Here is a 22,858-nt window from a genome sequence, read left to right on the forward strand (position 1 = left end):
GCATCTTATCGCGCGGGCTGCATCTCTTTGCGATGCTGTGCAGCTGTCCTAGTCATGGCTTTGTAACGGTCGAGCCGGCTGCCGTATAACGCATTTTCGTCGCCAAATGCGATTCGTATCAGAGCTCGCCTCAATTCGATTTCGCGCGTCTCGAAATTGAATTCACGCGAGTTGTAAGATTGCAACGTTTCATGAAACGGATTCCGCGGACAGCGAAAAACACTGCGGAAAGAGAGATTTGTAGAGATCGTTACGAGTTTCAACAAATAAGTTATAGCTATTAGAAAGACAACAGGACTGTACGATACTGTAGAACATGAAACCATCTAATGGCGATCAATGAGAACTCGATGATCCGCAAATTAGGCCATTCTCGGCCTAGGAACACCAACGAGAATCTCGTGCGCAATGACAGCTTGGTGGGAAAAACGTTACCCGTCCACGTCCAAGTGAGATCGGCGCGCTCGTCAAAATACTGCAGCGGACGCAATTCCACCAACGCTCGACAGGTATTTTCGAATTACACGCGGGCCTGTCGACGCGACAGTGGGCATCGACGCGATTAGAAACAATTTGAAATCGCCGTCAGCCACTCGACCGTCCGGCGGCGGCGCGTCATCGCCGGGGAAATAGAATATTATACCGCTCGGAGCGCTTCTCCGAGCCGACCGGTTCGCCGTGCCTTCGGTGTTTACCAAACAAACGAGATATCCTTCGCTAACAGGTAGGTACACACGCAGACGCGCGTAGCCGCGAGCGTTACGCGATATGGGATACGCTGAGGCGCGATCGGCTTGACGCAACGTCGCAGCCGCGCCAACATAAATAAACGGACCTTGCCAATCCAATTACTTGATTGCCGCTCCGCGACGTTCACAACTGACGTTCGCAGCGGATGCTGCGCTCAAACGTCAAGAAAGTGGATTTCCGTACGCGAACGGACGAAAGCTTTCCGTCGGTCTCGGGGTGCTCGTTTCATTGATCGACACGATTGGCGTGCCGCGCGTCAATGGCATACCTCGCCAGGTCCCCCTGCCTCATTGCCATTCCGCCGAGATCGACCGAATGTTATTCCTGCGAGAAGCAGTCGAATTTTCGTTCGTCGACCCAATCCTCGGCTTCGAGTGCAGGGCGGCCCTGGTAGCTTTGCAGCGCGCCGGATCGTCGTTCTCGCGAGCGAGCTCGTGTCGCGCGTGCGCGAAAGTCCACCCGGTGATATCGCAAAGAGGAAGAAGCAAGCAAACGCACCGTTTCCCGCCCAGACTCCGCTGCTTGTCAGTAGCTCCCAAGCACTTTCAAACTCCTCCAAAGTGGCCATGGTTACTCTGTAGCGCTCGTTCATCGTTTCCACATTCGCGCCGTTCTTCCAACACTGCAGTGCGCGCGCGAATATGATTGAGTGCTCGTGTGACGAATCAACGCCCGGGCACGTTTTCCGCTAGTGAGAGAGAGAGAGAGAGTACATTCGCACACGCGCTAACGTCACCGCGCGTGAGAGCAGAGCAACGTCCGTGTGTAATGATAATTATACACTGAGCGAATTCGAATGAGCGACTGATATCGACTCGGAGCAAAGAGGAAGGGAATATCGGGACGTGTCTTCGCTCGGTCTCTCCCTCTATCTTTTCTTCACAGAAAACTACGTGTACTGAAGAATTTGAAAAATATGCACGTACAGAACTCGTATATAGGCGCGAGTTCACGCAAAGTACAAAATCCTGAAGTCAGAGCACTGCTTGGTAAAATATTCACTGAGCGAGTTGCTTGCATTATTTAAAATTTTTCTCTATGTTGCTATAATTTTTTTTATCGTTACTAAGTTCACTTTGAACTCTGCAGATCAGTCCTCCCTACCACTTTTGGAAAGGTGAGGGTTGTTTTTATGATTATTAAATTTGTTCGGTTTTCTTTCTGCTGTTATATTTAAATGTACTGCATATAATTTAACTATTCCATTAAGAAGCATTGTTCTCCAAATGCGTAAGCATTTCACAGTCATATAGTTTTGCATACACCGTATTCACATTTGGTAAGTATGATTAATATTGTGATGCGAGTGTGACATTTTTATTATAATTATGAGATTCATTGTACAAGAACTGATAGTTTTTTGTGAGAAGCGAAAAAAGAACTTTTTGCTTATTCAGTAAACATTTATCTGCATGTGCTTGAGCCACTTGCATTCTTCTAATTTTCAAGTTATCTAATTAAAATTTGATGTGTATAAGTTATTGTATTATTATTATTGAACTCTAACGGCGAAGAAAAATTGTTATTGCTGAAAAGTTGCCATTCAAACAAGAAAATGTCTGAAAGTGATATTTATAAACGGGTTTTTCACGTGAATTTTACTTTGACGACAAAATACTAATAAGAGAAAAGTGTCCAAGTTTCAATCTCCATATGCAGCGTGGCCAGAACAATTATTTTTAAAGCAGCGCAAGCGACTTGTCATATAAATTCCTTCCGAATGCAGCCGTCGAGGATCGCTATCTATGAACAATAATTTTAATAAGAACTAAGACTGATGATTTATTTCGAAAAATTTTTTTGCAGACTATTATTTCGTAGAAAACAATTTATTGGTAACGTTGGATTAATTTCAATTCTGACATTGGATATACGATACAAATACGTTTTACACGAATTATTCACTCTGTACAACGCGACAGTTGTTGATGTCATTCTGTGTCGCGACATGAAAATTCTTCTTGACATTCCGTCACACGCATTGGTAACTGTTAACAGGTATACAAGCATTATTCAATGTTGTTAACGTTACTTAATTATGTACATTGATACTGTTCAGTACGCAGATATATTGGAACTGCATATGTACCACGTAACTATTATATTCTTAAAATTGGAAATATTATTAGTGCCAAATGATTCTGTAGTGAAAAATTTCCAGAATTTTTTAGATTTATTGATAGATTACAACACAGTAGAAGTTCCACAATCGGTCCTCAACCATAACCATCGTGTGTGGATAAGATCATTCAGAATCAATAAAACGATTATCACATACTTTCAGTAATGATTTACTTGTACTACCTGCGCGTACTTTCAAGTGAGTTACGTATATACATCTCTGTTTTGTTCAATTTCTTATTTATTGTCTCGGTCACTATTCTTAATTTTCAGATTTCCAGTCAGATCGAGAGGTTTTATTAGCTCTTTTAGTATAAACGAATAGCTTAACACTCTACGCTCTAAGCTTATAATCAATCAATACAAACTAAAACGTGATTTTTTACGTTTTTTAAATTTAATAAAAAATAAGTAAAGCCTTTAAAAACATTCAAATCTCATTCAAATGTGTCACTTACTTTATTTTGAGTTGTATTGAGTTGCTTTGTCAATTGTATGCACTGCTACAATTGACAAAGTTCTGCAAGGCTCTGAATTTTGAGCAAAAAATAAACCGAATATGGTTTTCTAATCATTTTAAAAGAGGAAAACCATTTGGCTTGACTTTCTTATATTGTTGTCGTTGTAATGTTTAATTATAAAATTATATATTATATTATATTATTATTAAATACTAAAAAATTGTATTCAAATAATCAAATAACATTAATTAATTCATATAAATAAAATAAAAACACATTTAAAGAGGAGACTAGTTTATATTTCAGACAGATGAACTGATTATAACGTATCCATTCTATGTTTAAATTTTAATTTTCGACATTTTCAAAATAAATACTTGTGTAGCTTGAATTTTTAAAAGTACAATCAGTTAATTCAGTTAGACTAATAAAATTGTAAATATATATTATTTAGGAATTGTCTGTAACATTGTGTAAGATAAGAAAAGCTTTGAAATCGAATGAAACAGTTTATAAAAATAAGTTTTTATTCTTATATTTTTAAAACCTAACTTTTCCGAACACATTTTTCAATGAATTCAAATAAAAATCTTACATATTATGTCTTCTTCACTTTGAAGAAGCCTGATGTATTTGAAAAATATTTTGCATTAGCCTCATTCACTTTCTTTTCAGCAGCTTGTGGGTTAACAATTTCTAATCCCTGAAAATTAGAAAAAAGTTGTTAGTATTTTGAAAGTTGATAATAGAATTAGGAATACATTCAGAAGCTTAAATATAAATACCTGTAGTGGTGTGAATGCGATACTTGAAGCAGTTCCCGAAATTTGCTTCTTTACTGTTGTACTACCTCCCCATTGCTGTTGTTTTTGCAAATTTTTCTGCAACGTTTTTGAAATACGCACTTTTGTCTTTTCGTCGACTTGTGGCATTCTGATTCTTCCAGCCCCAGATTTTCCTATTGTACCGCGAGTATAGCCTAGATCCTCTTGATATGCGTCCGTTTCAATCTGTAAAATAACAAAATATTGTTATCTAAATTAAAAAAACAAAGTAAAATATACAATGGAGTATTTTTAATTTCTTCAAATACATACATCAGCAAAATTCATTCTGTTGGCTTGTTTTCTGAACTCAGTAATGGCATATCTTTCTTTCATCTTACGAACTCTCTTTCCACCACGCTTTTTCCTGCCAGGGTCAATTGGTTTTGGCAATGGTTTCGCAAATTTAACAGGAGGTGGTTCCAACATTTTGTCAAGCTTTTTTTCTATTTCCTCTCGAAATTGTTGTCCAATATGACCATCAGTACTATCATGACAAGCATCAACTCTAGCAGCCAATGTACTTTTTGCAGCAACAAGTCTGGAAGCTTTTCTACGTACATCCTATGAAAAAAATTATCTTTGTAATACAAGTTGAAAAGTAAAGATGTAAGAAAGTTTAGCATCAACTGTTTATAATTTTTACTTGAGGAGCATCTTGAACAATTTTTGAATAATAAATGAACCCAGTGTGTGGTAATGCTGTTACTTGTGAAAAACCAGAAAGAGTAGTTTTTCTAGCTCCCAAAAGTAAAATATTACAAGATGGCATTTTGGATAATTTTGTTAAACCTCCAGCAACACCTGTAGTAATAAAAAATTAATGAATTAATAGGTAATCAAATTTTAACATTAGTTAAAAAATTAATCTAGATAAATACCCATAAGCTTGGCTGCTGTTGAAGCACCTACAATTGCAGATAGATTTGGAGCTATGAAAGCCATTCTACTCTCCACATATTCATATATTCGTTGTTTTAAATTGTTGAGCTCAATTGCCATATCGCAAGCCTCATTAACAGCATTGAGCTCTGTTGGTGTTAGCAATTGTCTAAAATAAATATAAACTATTATTATTTTTACTCAAATTTACTTACAGAGTTTATGAATCACAATGACACTATACAGTAAAAACTTTTGAAATTTTCCATCAGTGGAATTCTTGATTCAGAATAAATTTATTGAAATGCTGAAATCATGATACTCAAAATAGTTACTGTGTTTCATTGGTAAATTTTTCATAAAAACGAAGATGCTTACCCTTGTGTTGTAGATGCAGTTACAGTGACAACCATAATTGTGGCTTGTGTCAGGAATTGTTGCAATATTTCATTATTTTTGGCTTTATCTAAGTCATTTCCTAATTCTCTAACTGTCATTAAGTATTCTAAATGTTCAACAACAAGAGACTCAAGCTCTGGAAATCTTTTTGAATATTTACTAGTAGTAAATCGATGTATTGTTGCTGGAAATTAAGATAGTAAATAATAAACAATTATTTTAAAAGCTAAACGTATGTAAATTAATATAAATTAAGACTCACCAATTTCAGAGTCAATTTCAACAGCCAGATTATTAGCTTCAACTATCAATTGATATTCAGGGTCAGACTCAACCGGACCTATAATGTCCGAGCATTTTCTTGCAATTTTTCCATATTTTTCGATTTGAGAGGTTACTTTCTGTACAATAGGCGAATCCCTTAATTTCGCTAGTTGTCTGATCGAATCAACTTTTACATCTATAACAGAATCTCAATGTTAAAATAAAAAATACTTAACCTAAAATTAGAGAACTACATCTAAACTTAGTGAAAAAACTCACTGGAAATAATATTTTCTAATAAAATAAAAATATTGACAAATAATAAATTATTTTAGCGAACGTTTTCAATGGAAGTGCATTATAATATTACTTCTTATAATAAAACAAAATGTGTCAACAGCAAACTAACCTGTTTCTGTCAGCTTAGAAGCAATTGATGTTGGAAAGGGTTGTTCTGGCTGTGGCTCATCTGGAGTAATGTCATCGTCACTCTCAAGATCTGCTAAAAGTTCATCGGCCAAAGACATTGTTGTTTAATACTTTAAATATCCTTACAAGTACCAGAACAACAATCGACTGTTCATTAAGGTTCAATGCTTGGTTTTGGACGCTACGACGCTTGACGTGCCTAATCAGCTTCGTTCGCTCGAGACTTGACTGGACTGAAGCGCCATCATGCATGAGAAATTTTGCATTTTTCATAGGCGTCACGCATGCGTACAAAAAGCGGGGACTATTGAAGAAAATAGAAATTGAGAAAATGTAAATTCAGCATCAACGTGAGATTTTTTCATCATGTTATTATATTATTTATTTCGATAAAGTATTAATATTAATGTCTAAATTGTATTTACTTGAATACATATATGTAATTGGTGACAAATCAAGAGGTTTAACAGATAACTCTAAAATTGAAAATTATTTAAAAACTGCTATTTATTGATTTAGTAGATGTTTTCGTCATATTGCTGTTGTTGGCAGTGCAGTAGAAAATTATAGTAAAGTTAATATAATTGTCACTAGATTTGGCCAAGTGATAGCTGGGCCCTTTCAATGACGCGTTTACACCTATTATTCTTTAACAAATTCAACTTTCTCGATTTTTTCCTCATTTTTTCGAGCTCCAAACCTGCGTTACATTAAAAAAAATGCCAGTGTTGTCGAATGCGCCAAAATCTACTTAGTCAGGAAAATGACAAGTATTAAACGTATGTATCTGATTTCAACATGTAACAAGTGCAGTGTCGTATAAGTGCAATGTCGCATTATCACTGCACAACATAATGTTGAGTCTCACATTTTTTCAAATAAATCACCGTCGTGTAATCGTCGTTGATCCGGCAATTAACTGGTTTCATTCAACATTTGTGTTCTCTATTACGACTAATCATAAAATTGGTCCTAATTGAGCTAACATTAGTCACAATTACAACTATAGTCGATCTTTTCTCCGGGCAAAGAGCGCCATTCAAATCTGAATAATGGCAATCGAAAAATATGGAGCGATCACTCGTGCGTGTACCGCCATCGGTTTCTCACGCTTTCCTTACTCTCTTGACATCTTCAAATGCATGCGGTATATTTTGACTGGACGAGTATAGCCGCGCGCGCACGAGGCACAACTCGAAAAGCAGGAACCTCTCGGCAGCTAATCTCCAATCGCGATGCTCCCGCCGTTACGTACACATCGGGAGATAAAAGCAAAAGGCCGATGACTAACGTGGAAATCGCAGGATTATCGTGCATCGGTCTCTCCAAGTGAAATCACGCTACCGCGCGTATATATATACGCGCGATCGTTAGTCAGAGCGCCGCCAGCGCGTCGCCGCGCGTCTGCCCGTTTTCCCCCTCGATCTGTGCCGTCTGCTTCTCGAGGGTGCACAATGAAGCGAGCGGAGAAAAATAAATTTTCCGTGGCCCCAGGTCATAAGCGGCCACGGGCCGAATGGCGTGGCGTCCTGTGGCGACCGCACGAGAGAGGGAGAGAGAGAGAGAAAGACAGACAGAGAAAACAAACACACCGTTAGTCCTCCGCCTCGACGGCGACGTCTCTCTCTCTCTCTCTCTCTCTCTCTCTCTCTTTCTCTCTCTCTCTCTCTTTTTCTCTATATATCGCGCACAATTCTCATCGCGCGAGCTCTATGTGTGTCCGCGGAGGAGAAAGAAAGAGAGATTTAATACCCACGTACAGCGCGCGCCCGAGCACTGCGTGGCAAGGTGTGCGCTTTCGTATAGGTATACAGGCGAGCGTCGTCGCTTGTAAGAGAGAGCATCGAGTTCTCGGTCGAGCGAGATTAAAAGAGCTGAGTCCAGGGAAAATATACGGCGTGTGTACATTCTATCGAGAGAGAGTAACCAATTGGAAGAAAGCGAGAGCTCGTAATAATTGAAAGAGCAAAGTAGGCTCCCTGCTGCCACGGTAGCCGCCGCTCGGCTGTCTCGCCGTGCATTAGTTGCTTCGTATACAGTGGACAGAGAGGAAAAAGGAGAGCGACTAGCTCGCGCGTTATTATAAGCCGCTGGCCGAGCGCGCCTCTATCTGCAGCCTCGCTCATATTTCGAGGCGCCCACGTATATATAACGCTCGTGCCAAAGTTATAGAGGAAGTGGACTGCAAGTTTATACTCCCACCCGAGCGCGCGAAATTCTCGCAGGTGTGACATGACCCACCGTACGCATATCCGGCTCTCCCGCTCTCTCTTGCTCACTCGCGCAGATTATTCAATCATGAGCGAGGAATCGTCCAACAGTCTTCTTCATCGCCGTATACTCGTCGTCACCTGCTGCTGCTACTTGCCGGTCCGCGAAGGTGCAAAATAAAAGAGTGAAAGAGAGAGAGAGAGAGAGCGCTCCTCGTTCGGCATCTGTGTGTTCCTTGTGACGTGTTGGTGTGTCTGTGTTCGTGAGCGCAAATTCCGCGAGAGCGGCGCTGCGCTGCTGTGAAGAGAGCGGAGAAAGAGAGAGAGAGAGAGCGAGCGAGCGAGCGGATTTTTCGCGTCCGTCTGTCGCACGCGCGTCAAAAGTGCCGAGACGGGCGCGCCATATACACGTCGTCCCGCGCGCGACCAAGTTGCACGAGCAAAAAGAAAAAAAATGCTAGCCGTGTGAGAGACAGACAGTCGGACGAACAGAAAGAGAGCACCGCAAACTGACCGACTATAACCGCAAGCAGTGCGCGCGCGCGTTATTGCCGCCGTGTGCCAGCTTTTGTGCCTTTACCGGCCACCCACGCCTATATATACAGCTGCCGCTCCACCGACCCAGCGACGAGCACACTGACCTCAAACTCGCACCGACTTGCTCATACGTCCTCGTCGAGAAGTGGTCTGTGACGACCGAGTGTCCCGTCGCTTCTTGTCGTTGCCTGTGTGTGTGCTGTGCACGCGCGAACGTACGCACGCGTGTGTTTGTGTGTACGCAAGAGTGAGCCCAGCAGCAGTGTCCGTCGCGACTTCTCGTCGCCTCGAGGAGTATCCCCGGTGAAAGGGTATCAGTCGCAAAATGGCGGGTCCCCTAACGTGGTCGTGCACTTGGTGCCTGAGGTTCAAGTTCAGCCCCGAGGAAATTGAACAGAGGTACAAGAGTCAAGAAATTGACAGAATGCTGGAAAAAGACAGGCAAGCCTTTCGTAGACAGGTCAAACTCCTGCTGTTGGGAGCTGGAGAGAGCGGCAAGTCCACCTTCCTCAAGCAGATGAGGATTATTCATGGCATCAAGTTCGAGGTGCGTTATGTTCAACTACCTGGTATGCCCTATACCTGGTTACCATTGTTTTGTTCCTAATTGACGCAAATGTCTAATCAGTAGGTCAACTAACAATGACAGAGAGTACCTGTATTGTTTATTCTGGATCTTAATCATCTTTTAATACGCTATTTTTCCTTCATATTGACTGCTGCTCTACATTCGCTACTTCATAAAGACATTAATTTGTAACAGCTTTCATAGCACAAGTTATTGTCAATTAAGTTTTATAATATCTAATCTTATGTAAATAAAAAATCAACTTGATTAAAATCTCAAATTTGTAATCCTATTGCTGTATTCATTACTACATGTCTTACAGTGATTACACATTTGTTTGTATGACTTATTTGATATTTTCAACTATTTGTAATATCATCATTTGAACATAAAACTCATTTTTTGTATTCCAGCCTGACCTAATTAAAGAATATCAGCACGTGATCTATCAGAATATTATCAAGGGTATGAAAGTTTTGGTGGATGCACGTGACAAATTGAACATCCCTTGGGAGCATCCTAAAAATTATGATATTGGTTACCAATTGCTAAAATTTGAAAATACAATGATATTAGATGCACGCCTCTTTCTTCACTATGTACCAGCTTTACAAAGTCTTTGGCAAGACTCGTCCATTAGAACAGCCTTTGACAGAAGAAGGGAATTTCAGTTGGTACGTGCAAGTACAATATTTATTAATATCTGTTGAATATTATATTTCCTCATTAACTTAACTACACTATACTTTTGTTCATGACAAATTCTTTTATGTTCTATTAATAGTACTAAATATTTCATTTGATTTATCAAGAAGTCACTTGATAGCTTATATATACCATCAAAGATGATATCAATTGATACTGATCAAGTTTTGTTTGATTTTAGAGTGACTCAGTGCAGTACTTTCTGGATAACCTTGATAGGATTGCTCGAGTGGTAAGGCTAATTGAGAGCTTATTTGAAAAACGAATTTCTTTTGATAAAAAAGTAATTTTTAATTGATTATTAAAAAATTGTAGGATTATATCCCAACACATCAAGATATTTTACACTGTCGAAAAGCTACGAAAGGAATATCAGAATTTTCTATTCAGATAAACAACATACCCTTCTTATTTGTTGATGTTGGTGGACAGAGATCACAAAGGCAAAAGTGGTATCAATGCTTCGACTGTGTTACATCCATACTATTTTTAGTATCGTCTTCAGAGTTTGATCAAGTTTTATTAGAAGATAGGTAAAATATTATTCAACATAGAGTTATTAATTTATTTTCTGAATTTTACAATAATCATATGTGTTTGTTGGTAGGCGGACTAACAGATTAGAAGAATCAAAGAATATCTTTGATACCATCATCAATAACATGATATTTTATGGAGTGTCCGTAATATTGTTTCTGAACAAAACTGATTTGTTGGACAAAAAAGTCAAATCAAGAGATACAAATGTTAGTTGGTACTTTCCACAATTCAAGGGTGATCCACATTCCATGAAAGATGTTCAAAATTTTATACTAGACCTATTTGTGTCAGTCAAGAGGGACCCAAAGAAGTCACTGTTTCATCACTTCACAACTGCAGTTGACACAGAAAACATCAAAGTTGTTTTCAACGCCGTCAAAGATACCATTTTGCACAGAAATTTGGAATCTCTGATGCTGCAGTAAGCGCCCAAATAACAAAGTATACAAGACTTTTAGCAGTAGTAATAAAAATAAGGTATGCAACCGACGTTTATCTAGATAAACTGATATAAGAGAGACTCCATTTTATAAGAATATTGCAATATGAATTAGCATCTATTATTTGAAAGACAATATATTTATATTTATAGAATTACGGGAGTTAAAGAGAACTTATCTCTAACGTCATTACGTTAAACGTTATATTCGCATAGAGGTATTTTAAAAATGAGGTGGAAATCGTCCAGTAGTGAAAAATTTTGAGTTTGTAGATTTTCTAACATCGATTTCCATCCCTCTTTTGATAAACGTATTGAAAAATGAAAGTGAGTTACTGATTATTATAAAATTATATCGTGTAAATAATAAAAAAAGTAAACTATACGTTGTCAATAACCAATAGTGGATTTATAAATATTTACACAGATAAAAAACAATTTGAAAGCAATTTCAACAGCACAAATTTTTGAGATTTTATATATAGGTACTCCATTAACCTTTTGAAAAATTTTGAAAAATTTATACACGTTAAATCTCTCTTGTCAGTTTGCCAGATTATTAAATATGCAATAATTTATTTCTTACTTAGAATCGCGCGTACTATTAAAATCTGCTGTAAAGTTAGATATTAAAGAAACCAAATACTAGATCCATGCCATAAAAACCAAATGAAATGAACCAATTTGTGTTCGAATTTTTACGAAAAATTGAATGATTTGATAAATTGCTTAATATTAACCATATGATCGGAATCAGGACAACGAAGCATTTTTTATAAATTTTTTTGCTAACGTATATACAAATTTTTGCGATATTAATGAGCAATATTTTTTATATATAATCTGCGTTTTATAATGTTAAATACAAATGGAGCAGCTCAATTTTGTACATTTTTTTCACTAACTAACTGCGCACAAATTGGTATTTTTTTAAAGACTAGAGCTCAATTTTTTCTAAAATTGTGATAGTAGCTCTGAGGCTTCCAAATGTACACATAGGTAAATGTGCCATGGGTAAAAGTCTTTAAAGTTCATGAATCTCCAATGAACAATTAACATTATATTAACTGTGCGAAAATGATTCAAGATAATGAAAAATTAGGAATCTTCGAAAAGCTATTCCACAATTATTGTAAAATAATGAATTGGTTTAACTTTGTTACAATCATTGCAATCAGTATTATCCTTACGTCCCTAATTGGATGAAAGAGTTTTGGTTTCTATAATAGAATATTCCAAATTTATAAGTTAGACATGTTGTTATGAAAATTCCTTTCAATTTACGTACGTTTTTTTATGCTACTAATTGTTTTGAATACACATTGCTCTGAAAAAGTTTTTTCCTCAACTTTTGAACAACTAGGGTCGAAAACTGTGTTTTGTAGGAACATTTCTCTATTCCTACTAATTAGTTGTGCTAAAATTGTTATTTTTATTTCTAATTAAATAAACGTAAAAGTGATTCTTGAAGGCGATTAAATGAATCGATATCGCATTTCTGACGATTCGTTAACCTAAGATTTTATGTAACATCATTATAATGACCAAAGAATCATTCATTCATTATAAATGTCTATTGACTTTCAATTGCAATAATTATTAAAAAATGTCGAAACCTTTTTATGAAATTGAAAAGTTACATGAAATCTTATTCTGCTACAACGAATAACTGTATTTTTCTTTTAATTAATACAATATGATAATTTGAAATTCAGTATCATCAGCAACACCATTAGCAATATTCAAAGCGAAAAGATTGTGTTTTATTATCTTTGTACACATATACATCGAATTGTTGAAAGTAATTTAACAGTGTGGAGCTATACATACAATCTTTTAAGCCTTACTGCTAATTCTAAACGTCGAGCGTTAAAAGTAACAATCTCATTTTTAAATTAGCTTAAAAGGTAAACTTTGTAAGAGACTTTGATAAATCATCATTATTTATGTGAATTGATTTGAACACTCACGTTATTGGTGCTGATTATATAATTGAAAAAAACACAATTTCTTTTGCTATTTCTATATTTTCGATTGGTAAAATATTCGAATCGATACTATACATTCACTTATTTATTTTTTTTGTAATCACTTATACATAATTCAATTTACATTAACTGAAGTTTTTTTTTTAAATTGACACATACATTCCCGTAAAGCCAAAATGGTTGAAGTTTGTTGAATAATCTTATTTTCATATACGTTAAAAAATATTTAACTCTAAAGCAGCCTTTCAAATATTGACCATTCTTTTGTCTTTCGAAACTTTCGTTAATATCTCTAAAGCTGTATCGCTATTCATTTTTAATAAACAAACAATAAAAAAAGCATCGAATATCTAATACGTTGGCACAGTACTCATTTTTGTCACTAACTTGTTTCTTTTTACATAAATGCGACTGCACTAAATCAATTTGCATTGTTTTTTAATAAAAATCTTTTATGTAAGTAATGTAATTTTTGCAACCGTTTTTAGAGCAGATATTTGCATTCTAATAATCTCTCGATACTTATCGATTGATAAAAAAGCACAATTGCAAATACTTACGTGTTGTGTATCTTTGTAATTTATTCAGCGAATACTGTAATAAGTTGAAACATGTATACTGAATTAATTGCTTGTAAATAATGAAGTTAAGAAGCGTTTTTTTTTTGCAAAGACTTTCATCGTCATGGCTGTAGATTTAGGTTTTTTGCGATACATTTTTGGAAAGTTTATAAGCAAAGACTTTGTTATGCGGTGTAAGATTTAATTTAGGCTATTTTTCGTTAAATAAGAGCGTTTTTTAGCCATTATTATTTGTACAGGTTGCTCAGAGGTGGTTCGTTATTGAAATGGCAGCTAAATAATTACGATTTGTTAAAAAAACAAGCAACTCCCAGCCGTTTTAATAGTGTTTGTACTGATTTAAATAAAACATACATCATTCATATACAAAGCAAAATGATGAAAATTACTGGAATAAATCTAGGTAGATTTAAAGAATAACCATAAGAAACGCAAAGGTGATGGTGTTCTATAAAATTTTTTATATTTTTATATTTTCAACTCAAAAATAAAAATGTCTATTTGTCGAACTTTTTCTGATAAAAAAAATATTGTTAAAAAATTCTACATGACAAATATGACGTGCGCACAATTGTGCCCGGTTTTATTATACATACAAATTATTGTGTACAGTAACATAGCGTAAGAATTGATACATGCTGATTCACGCCGCATTACTGTGCACAATAGCTTACGTGCATAATAAGACCGTACATAATTGTCCGCGCGTCAAAAACATTGGACTTAAGCATTTTATAAAAGGTATTTACTGTATACAAGAATCTATTTTGTTATGTTTATTACATTTTGTTGTGTATGATCCGAAGTATGTAAATATTGTGCCTTTTTGTATATTGTATATTTGTAAATAAATTAAATTGATTTCTAAAATGATTAAACATCTGTGTATTTTTATTCTCAATATATCGAGTCTCTTCGTTTATACAATCTTTTTATGTCAATTTTTCTATCTAGCACTATAATTTAGTTTATACAGAAATCAACACATATTGTTCTAAATGTCTTGTAAATTAATTTATAATATAAATTGCTGTGCAAGTTAGAATGTACAAAACGGTGATAATGAAAACTATTACTAGTACATGTCTCTATTGTATATTCGCACCTTTTGTACATATCTTTCAAACGGATCAATTGACTTCAATGTAATTGAATTTATTTGAAAGGGTATGTTTCAGAGATATTCTCGATTCATTATTCTGTTACGTCCTGAGCATTAGTATAAATACTCATTTGAAAGCATAATTTTGCGAATGTTTTTTTTTAAATAGCTTTGCGGCTAATGGCTAACAATTTTGAAGTAGACCTTTTTTTAATTAATCTAGTTTTTAATCTACACCATAAGTAAAAGTGTGACATTTAGCTAATTACAACTCAAAATATGCAGTTTTTCATGTGTTTGTTAACTTTTTTAATTTATAAAAATGACAGATTTTAGAATTCATTCACTAGTTTTGAACTATTCGTTTATCCTTAAATTAATTTAAAAGGTAGACGACTTACACATTTACAAAAAGAAAAGTGAAAGTCCTATGAGAATAAACGAACTTACGGCGAATACTCATGATAAGCAATTTGATCTAACTTCTTTTAGAATATATTGATTGTAAAATTAGAATTTTATAATTCACACTTGCGCGAATAATAATGTCAGTAAAATTTTGTTAAAAAGTTTTTTAGCAAAATACAATAAGAGTAAAATTATGACTGACTGGTAAATTGCGACGCTGTGCCTATGAATGTTATTAAAAAATATCTAACTAAAGTTATTATAATCATTTGAAAATCTCGAACGATAAAGGTAAAGAAGATCGTGATTGATTGGTCGGTGAAGATTTTTAGTTTACAAGCTTATGGTGGACAAATAAACTTTTTGTGAACAAAATTACTGTTCTGACGATTTAAGAATAACATAAGCAATTCAGAGATTAATGAATGTGGTAATTAAAAAATGAGAACTTTATAATGATGAGATACTTAGCCGGAAATGTATTGTTAGCCAGTAAACAATTTGAAATTGTAAATAGTTCATAAAGCATTTATCTCTAAATACACTTTACAAAACCTAAAAAGAAACAATTTTTATTGTTAGCTAAAAGAGTGGATATTTTTCTTTACAACTACATTCAGTATCAAAATTACAATAGATCGGCCAATTTTTTATTGAAAAACGGCGTTTCAGTACACGGAGATATCCTCGAACTATCTTGGTATATCTATTTAATGATACTTTAAGGTAAATGAAAGATTGTAAATAAATTGGTAAGACAGGTAGTTATAATATATTTCGTTTATTTATTGCATGCAATCGATGCCAATTTATATATTTTACAAATAAAACGAGCATTCTGAAAATGTTTATGTAACTTACCGATAATTCACATATTTACAGATTCGCAAAATATATACGAAAGACTTATTTTGATTTGAATTTAAGCTGGTTTAATATCTGCACAGTCGCAATATGATTAACTTGAAGGATACATTGGTATACGTAGTTTCCTAAACATCACAATTATAAATTAATCGTATAATCGGCGAATACATAGCATGTAGAAATAATTATATAGATTTTCATACACTTGTGACGTGCTGACTTTTACAGATATTATACAAAAATATGTACAACTTATTTTTAGTATCAGTTTGATGTATAAAAGTACCTTAAAAGTTATGGTTCGGTCTTCATTTTAATTGCTCAAAAATGCTGTGCAGACAGAGTCATTTTGTTAAGGCAACTATTTTATTTTATCAAATTCATACCATTTCAATTTGAATACACACGCGTGCGCGTACGCACACACGTACGGACGCACGCACTCACACATACACACACGCACGTATGCACGCACACATATATGTATCGAAAAATTGATGAAATCGCGAAAAACTTTCACGCGAACTTACATCGAATATGTATAATATATCATAAAAATACGGAAATTGTTAATCATTTATGAAGTCAATGTAATTTGAGAAATACGGCTTTTCGGCTTTTCTTTTTTGGACGGTTCGACTAACAAACGCTAAAAGTAAAAGTTGTCATTGTCAAATATTTTGAAATATATATATTCTTCTTATATCAGTAAAAAAGTTACTTGTCATTTTTAAATTTTATGTGGATCTATTTCTTCCATAGGAATGTTTATAGTATTGACAATGTGTATTATTCAACAAGCCGTCGGGTAAATGTTTATATAAATGGTTGTGCACTTACTGAATAGTATTGATATTATAAAATATTTTAATCGAGAATAGCAAAATTTGATTATAGTTGTATCAAGACGTAGTGCAAATAGATTATTTTGAAAATATATTGATAGATATTTTCTATACATATTGACGGAATTACATCATGTGATGTCTTTAAATAGCGGTTAAAAATAATCATCGGAATGTTTGCATCAAATGATAACTAATTTATATAAAAAGAGAGCAATGGATAGGAAAAAGTATAATACTTATAATACCAATTAGAAATATATTTGTAGTTTTATAAATTTGAAAAAAAATGTTCAACAACCAACAAGAAACAAATGTAGTAATAAGAGTAATCATAATTTTATGCAAATACTAAAAAAACTTTGCACATAAATATCAACGCTCTCTTATTTGACTACTATCGATCTTCATTTCGAAAAGTATCATTTAATTATGATATTGAAGTTATAAAAAGTTTGCGTTGCGTGATTTTTTGCATCGTCAAAACATCATCCATTGAGAAATTGTAAAAACAAACATTTCCGTATATGAATGCGCTAAACGTGCATGTAAAAAAATACAATTACTATACAGCCTGTAGCACCAATACAATGACTTGTGCATTTTTCATCATCAGATGTCAAGAAATTTCACAAATGCTTTGCATGTTTCATCATCTCTTGCGGGAATAAATTCGATAAATTCAACTTATTTTCATCGATATGTCGCGTTGAATTTTTTTTATGTACACTTCGTAGACGAAACTGCCATGAAAAATTTGTCTCTGTAAAAGCAGAGAAAAAAAAAATTAAATTACACCTCCAATTCTTCTGCAGTGCGAGAAAGTCTGTGATTGTCTATGCGTCTTCGCTGGCTTCTTCGGACTGCATCTGCTCTACGATATGGCTCTGATCTAAGGCCCAAAAGAATGTCTTCCAGTGCTCCATTGTAAACTTCATCCTGTTGCAAAAGCTTCTTTTCTTGAACTAGTCTGGTTTTATTTTTTAATTCGTTTATAACAGCATCCTGTTAAACAGAATATAATTACGTTTATGAAGTTTATGTATTTATTTGCAAATTTGATCACTAAATATACAAAATTGGCGTTTTTTAATACATTCAGCTCAAACTTTTAAATAATATAGGAAAAATGTATATTGAATTTTTAGATAAAACGAGTTATCGAAAAATTCATGAAAGATTAATTGAATAATGGCAGTATATTTTAAATACTAAAGTTATGGTGCTCTAATGAAAACTAATTCCTTTCTCAAGCAACATCAATGCGCATAAATTCATGCCGATGCACATACTATAAAAAAGTCATTCCATGCTCCAAAGGAATGGAATGAAATGTTTCACTTGTGCTAAAATGTAGTGATTTGATAAGTAATTCAATTTCAACCAATTAGTTATCAAAAATTTTCATTGCAAATATAGTGCATTGTGTAAATAAGTCAGCAATCTCTAAATACTAACTTCTGTTTTAGAATTATTTTTAGAGCAGGTTATTAGTGAGGAGAAACTTACATGTTGTGATTTGTTTATACATTGTTACGATTTGAGCTCCAGTTCATTTAGATGTCGATGTAACAATGACTTGTTTGAATTACACCATAATTTCGGTGACTTTAAGTCCGAATAAATATGTAACAAAAAATACAATTTTAATTTTTCACTTTCACAATACCAAACTATACTTTACATTAAACGACCGTTGATTACAATCGTTTAACTTAATTTGCACACTCATTTTGAACCCCCGACGTAATTCATGCTATTTCACAACGTGCACAGGTAAACAAAAATCCCGTATTTTATTTTTATTTTAATTTCACTTTTTGGAGTAATACACTAATATTAATGATGTCCTTTTCGGAAAATTTAAATCACAACTATGAATAGTTTTTAGATTATTTTTTAATAAAGTAATACCTCCTACGTGCTTAGAAACTTTTCAGTGATTTCCATGTGATTTACGTAAGTGTAGTAAGAGTGAGTAAGTAAAACCAAAAAACGAAAGTCTAAACATGCAATATCTACATAGTAGTTTAGTAAAAAGCAAGTAAGCAACAATTTATATTCAGCAAGTTAATCTACATAAAGTAAAATACGTTACAATTAGGTAATTACTCTTTTTTTTTTAATATAGCACAGTCTTACAAACTATGTTAATAAAAATCTTTAAAGTATAAGTAATAGCGTCATTGATGTTGACAGGAGATGTAGTTCAAAAAAAAAATTAATATTTGTTTCTTAAAGTTAAGCGTTCAAGTAGAAAATACACTAAATTAGCTACAAATAATAATTCATACATCTGTATTGATTGATAAATTTGTATTGTTATGAAAAGTGTGCATGCATAAAAATATTTTTTTTTAATTTAACGAAAATACTTTTTCAGATACCTGTTGTTTTTTCTGATTCAACTTATTTCTTTTAATAACTTCCTCCGACGTATTCAAAGCTTCTGCTGCTGCGAGCTCTAGCCTTCGACGTTGTTCATTTTCCTGATCTGCAGCCTACGATTAATATATATAGATATGAACATATAAACAAATTATGAAGGAAATGTGAATATTAGACTTTTATTGGGCATACCTTGAATGCTCTTGCAAACCGAACAATCAAAGAAAAGAATGTATTAGCATCAGCTTGTCTAGGACTTTCACCAAAAAATTCAACACATTCCCTAAAGGCGTCTCCAGCAGCACGAGCATCAGATCTTAATCGTCGCAATTTTTCTTCGGAATTATTAAGGAAGTCTCGCAGCACAGTGTTATGTTTTTCTTTGCCTCGAAGTTCAAACTCTTTGCGAACAAGATCCATACCCTTCTCTAATTCATGCACGTCGGTGGTTACATTCTCAAGAGAAACTGCATTGTATAAATAAGAAATTAGTACTTTGAATTTCACGATTGTAATATTATCAAACTAAGTTTTCATCTATTTACCAGTTGCAGCTTTATCGATGTATAACAGTTCAGATTCGAAATTTACGAGCTCGGGAAATTTCACTCTTATAGTTGCCACAATATAGTGCAGAAGGCACATACGTTTATCGGTCGACTTTGTATCTAACAATGTATCCAAACTTTGTAGCTTAAAACCGTATGCAGGACCACGCTTACTGCTATTCAAATAATTTCCGAAGGCAAGAATTATTTCTAAAACAGCCTTTAATTTCTTCGAAGATTTGACTGAGTTCGATGCAGATATCACAGCATGTATTTGAGGAGCAATGAGGTGCACATTGTCGAAGAAGTTTCCTATGTAGTTCATGATAGACAATTTCGTTGAGATTCTTTCGACTTTACCAAGTTGCATCAGGAATTTGTCTTCTTCGGTTAGGAGATTCACGTTCTTTTTCTCGCATATATATTCTCGATATGCTTTCGTCTGTAAGAACAATCAACATTAAATTCGACCATCAAACAATTACGACAGAATTTGAATGTAAATGCGACGAAATTCTCACTTCTTGTTCCGTGGGCACCATTCTCTGTAACAACTCCACATTCTCAAGCGAAAGAACTTTGAGATCCAGCGCATTAACGGCAGCGATAACTTTCTCCACAGGCATTTCCATTTTCCTTCTCGAGATAGCTGCAAAAGCATGTGATTATAATTCATAATTAAAATCGACGTACTTTCGAGCATCATCACATAACTATATGCCTTTTCTCAAAGCTGAAAAATCAGCACAACTCACCGATATTTCGCAATCTCGTATGTTCCAAGAGCGAGACGTTCTCGGGTTTCTTGAAGCGTTTGCTTGGAAAGCTTTGAAGACCATCGATTTCACTGTTGCCATTGGCGAGATGTGCACCCAAGCCGATTTTAAATCTCTCCTCGAAATCCGTGAAGTCGATGTAGCTGTGCAATCGATCGTCGTCAAGTTCATTGAAGATGGTACCTCGCACTTGATTCGGTTTGAGAGCTATCCAATTCAATGTCGGCAGTTTGTATTTCGTTTGAACCTGTAATCGGAACAGAAGTCGTCATCCTCAGCTTCTCAAATATCATCGAACAAGGTGATGTATATGCTTACCTTTCGTTTGATGGTCATCGCACCATCGGGAGCCTGCATCATACCGGGCGCAGGTGGTGGTGGAATCGGAGCGGGAGGTGGCGGTTTATGGTTGCCCATCATTGAATCGACAGGCATCGGCGGTGGACAAGGTGGAGGCGGCGGAGGTGGTGGCGCCGGCACAGGTGCATGAACTTCGTTCTGCGGCGAAGGTGAGTTGTCGTTTAATAGAGGTCCATCCAGCACCGGTGACGTCGATGCCGATCCATTTCGCATAGCGACTGCGCAACGTAAATCAGACGATGAGTAAGCGTCGTTCGTACGATATTTTCGAATTGTCGAAAATGCTGCAATGTCTTACTCGAAGAATTCTTAGTGAGAGTACCGGTGAGAGTTTCCAGCTCTTGAATTTTGCTTTCCAATACGCTCTGCCTCCTGGCCGAATCCTGCTTCTGACGCTTGAGATTGGTGAGTTCCTCCTCGACTTGCCGACGAGCTTCGAGTGCTTCGGCATACTCGACCTTCATCGCGCCTAGTTCAGTCTCGAGATCAGCTAATTTCGCTAGCGATTCTCGCTCCAGCTCACCCATCCTTTCATGCGCCTATAACGAACGCAACGCACTATAAGTATCGCTCAAGTGGAGAGCAACGAATTGACAAAAACCTACGTGTCCAAGCTCGTCTTCTAATTCAGCGACTTTCTCGAGTGCAGCAGTTTTGGTCTCACTGTCCTCCATCAAGGCGGCAACGTCGAACACATTGTCCAGATAAGCCGAGATTTGAACCTGCAAATCCTCGCTCTCGGTGTGCCTCAACTTTTCGAGATATTCGTCGAGGCCGAGCTTGGTGAATTCGTACTGCAGGTGCACCCGAAAGTTCATGTCGTCGACCGAGTGCACCACGATATTGACGAATTGCATGCATGCGACCATGAACTCGATGTGAAAGCTATCGTACTGAGTGAAATATTCCATGAGGGTGGTGAATCTCCGTCTCTCCGAGCAGATCTCCTTGAAGTTGTCGAAGGCCGACAGTATGATCTCGTGTCCACCCTTCACCAGGCATATCGCCGCCAGCAGCTCCAGCACCAAAGCTTTCGTTCTATGGAAGACAATGCAAATTACCGTGACGCCGTCGCCGCAGCCGCCGTCGCCGCTGCCGTCATCGTCGTCGTCGTCGTCGTCGTCGTCGTCGTCGTCGTCGTCGTCGTCGTCGTCGTCCGCACACGGGTAGATTCACAAAAAGTATGATTACCTGAGGCTCTTGTGCATGAGACTCAGCGCGATGCAGTTGATGGCCTCTCGATGCTGGATCACCATGTTGAAGCCGTACTGCAAGACCATTCATCGCAGGATCAGAGACAATTCATCAATCAGAATGATAAGCAAACGGTGCGAGATTTATCGCGATGCAACAGCGCGACGGACATTCGTTTCGGAGTTCGGACGGCGAAAAAGGAAAAAAAGAGAGAACTCACCTTATTATTCATGATGGCGCGCATGCAGAGTATGCAGACGTGAATGTCGTCTTTGGCCTCCCCCATGTTAAGCCGTGCAACATGCCTCGAGCGCCGCTTCACACCCGGACTGTCTTTCAGCTCGTGCAGCGGTGGCCTCAAGCATCCATTATTTAGCGGCGAGTTCTCACCTGTGCCCGCTGCAATCCAGACCAAAGCTTTATCATTATTTCTTTTCTCAAGTTTTCTGCAGACGAGGTAGGCGTGTCCCGTCGTCGCGTGACTCATGCGAGTCAATTCTCATTTGCAACCGCGTAGCAATATCAATTGATCTATCGGAAGATCGCATAGGCACGCGTTCGTGAATTACGCCTCTCGTTCGCTGAATTCATAGCTGGCATCTAGTTTTCAAAGGACGCGCGACGAATTTTTATCAGGGCCTTCGAAGCGTGTCTCGTAAAAAGCGCTCTTAT

At 36.1% G+C, this 22,858-nt stretch overlaps 4 protein-coding genes across 6 annotated transcripts in view; 1 reads left to right on the top strand and 3 right to left on the bottom strand.

Moving 5' to 3' along the window:
* LOC131669465 (cerebellar degeneration-related protein 2-like) overlaps window positions 1-1,541 on the bottom strand; it is a 54,699-nt gene extending 53,158 nt beyond the window's left edge. Inside the window, exon 1 of the mRNA XM_058944343.1 lies at window positions 1,249-1,541. Coding sequence (XP_058800326.1) covers window positions 1,249-1,342 — 94 coding nt within the window. The 5' untranslated portion in view covers window positions 1,343-1,541. The remainder of the gene's footprint in view (window positions 1-1,248) is intronic.
* A 2,165-nt stretch (window positions 1,542-3,706) lies between these two features.
* LOC131669438 (U4/U6 small nuclear ribonucleoprotein Prp31) lies at window positions 3,707-6,343 on the bottom strand. Its single transcript, XM_058944305.1, has 8 exons — window positions 6,111-6,343; window positions 5,700-5,897; window positions 5,417-5,621; window positions 5,038-5,207; window positions 4,803-4,960; window positions 4,430-4,720; window positions 4,118-4,342; window positions 3,707-4,035 (listed from the first exon to the last, which is right to left on the bottom strand). The coding sequence occupies exons 1-8, from the start codon at window positions 6,226-6,228 to the stop codon at window positions 3,931-3,933; spliced, it is 1,470 nt and encodes a 489-aa protein (XP_058800288.1). The 5' UTR covers window positions 6,229-6,343; the 3' UTR covers window positions 3,707-3,930.
* A 1,883-nt stretch (window positions 6,344-8,226) lies between these two features.
* LOC131669439 (guanine nucleotide-binding protein subunit alpha homolog) lies at window positions 8,227-14,516 on the top strand. Its single transcript, XM_058944306.1, has 5 exons — window positions 8,227-9,424; window positions 9,859-10,119; window positions 10,332-10,382; window positions 10,466-10,683; window positions 10,758-14,516. Exons 1-5 carry the CDS (start codon window positions 9,203-9,205, stop codon window positions 11,113-11,115), a joined length of 1,110 nt encoding a protein of 369 aa, XP_058800289.1. The 5' UTR covers window positions 8,227-9,202; the 3' UTR covers window positions 11,116-14,516.
* A 1,475-nt stretch (window positions 14,517-15,991) lies between these two features.
* Window positions 15,992-22,858, bottom strand: part of LOC131669454 (formin-like protein) — a 32,768-nt gene continuing 25,901 nt past the window's right edge. For 2 of the 3 annotated variants that reach the window (XM_058944326.1, XM_058944327.1), the window contains exons 6-16: window positions 22,407-22,585; window positions 22,184-22,260; window positions 21,598-22,030; window positions 21,291-21,531; window positions 20,951-21,210; window positions 20,612-20,879; window positions 20,378-20,505; window positions 19,854-20,298; window positions 19,501-19,775; window positions 19,308-19,421; window positions 15,992-17,925 (exon numbers count right to left, since the gene is read on the bottom strand). In XM_058944326.1, coding sequence (XP_058800309.1) covers window positions 17,713-17,925; window positions 19,308-19,421; window positions 19,501-19,775; window positions 19,854-20,298; window positions 20,378-20,505; window positions 20,612-20,879; window positions 20,951-21,210; window positions 21,291-21,531; window positions 21,598-22,030; window positions 22,184-22,260; window positions 22,407-22,585 — 2,633 coding nt within the window. In that variant the 3' untranslated portion in view covers window positions 15,992-17,712. Of the gene's footprint in view, window positions 17,926-18,429; window positions 18,529-19,307; window positions 19,422-19,500; window positions 19,776-19,853; window positions 20,299-20,377; window positions 20,506-20,611; window positions 20,880-20,950; window positions 21,211-21,290; window positions 21,532-21,597; window positions 22,031-22,183; window positions 22,261-22,406; window positions 22,586-22,858 lie in introns of all 3 variants that reach the window. The other variant, XM_058944328.1, reaches the window with a different exon arrangement.

This window comes from Phymastichus coffea, unplaced genomic scaffold (assembly GCF_024137745.1).
Source record: "Phymastichus coffea isolate CEN01 unplaced genomic scaffold, Cenicafe_Pcof_1.1 PCOF00093, whole genome shotgun sequence".
In the NCBI taxonomy this organism is placed as follows: Eukaryota; Metazoa; Arthropoda; class Insecta; order Hymenoptera; family Eulophidae; genus Phymastichus; species Phymastichus coffea.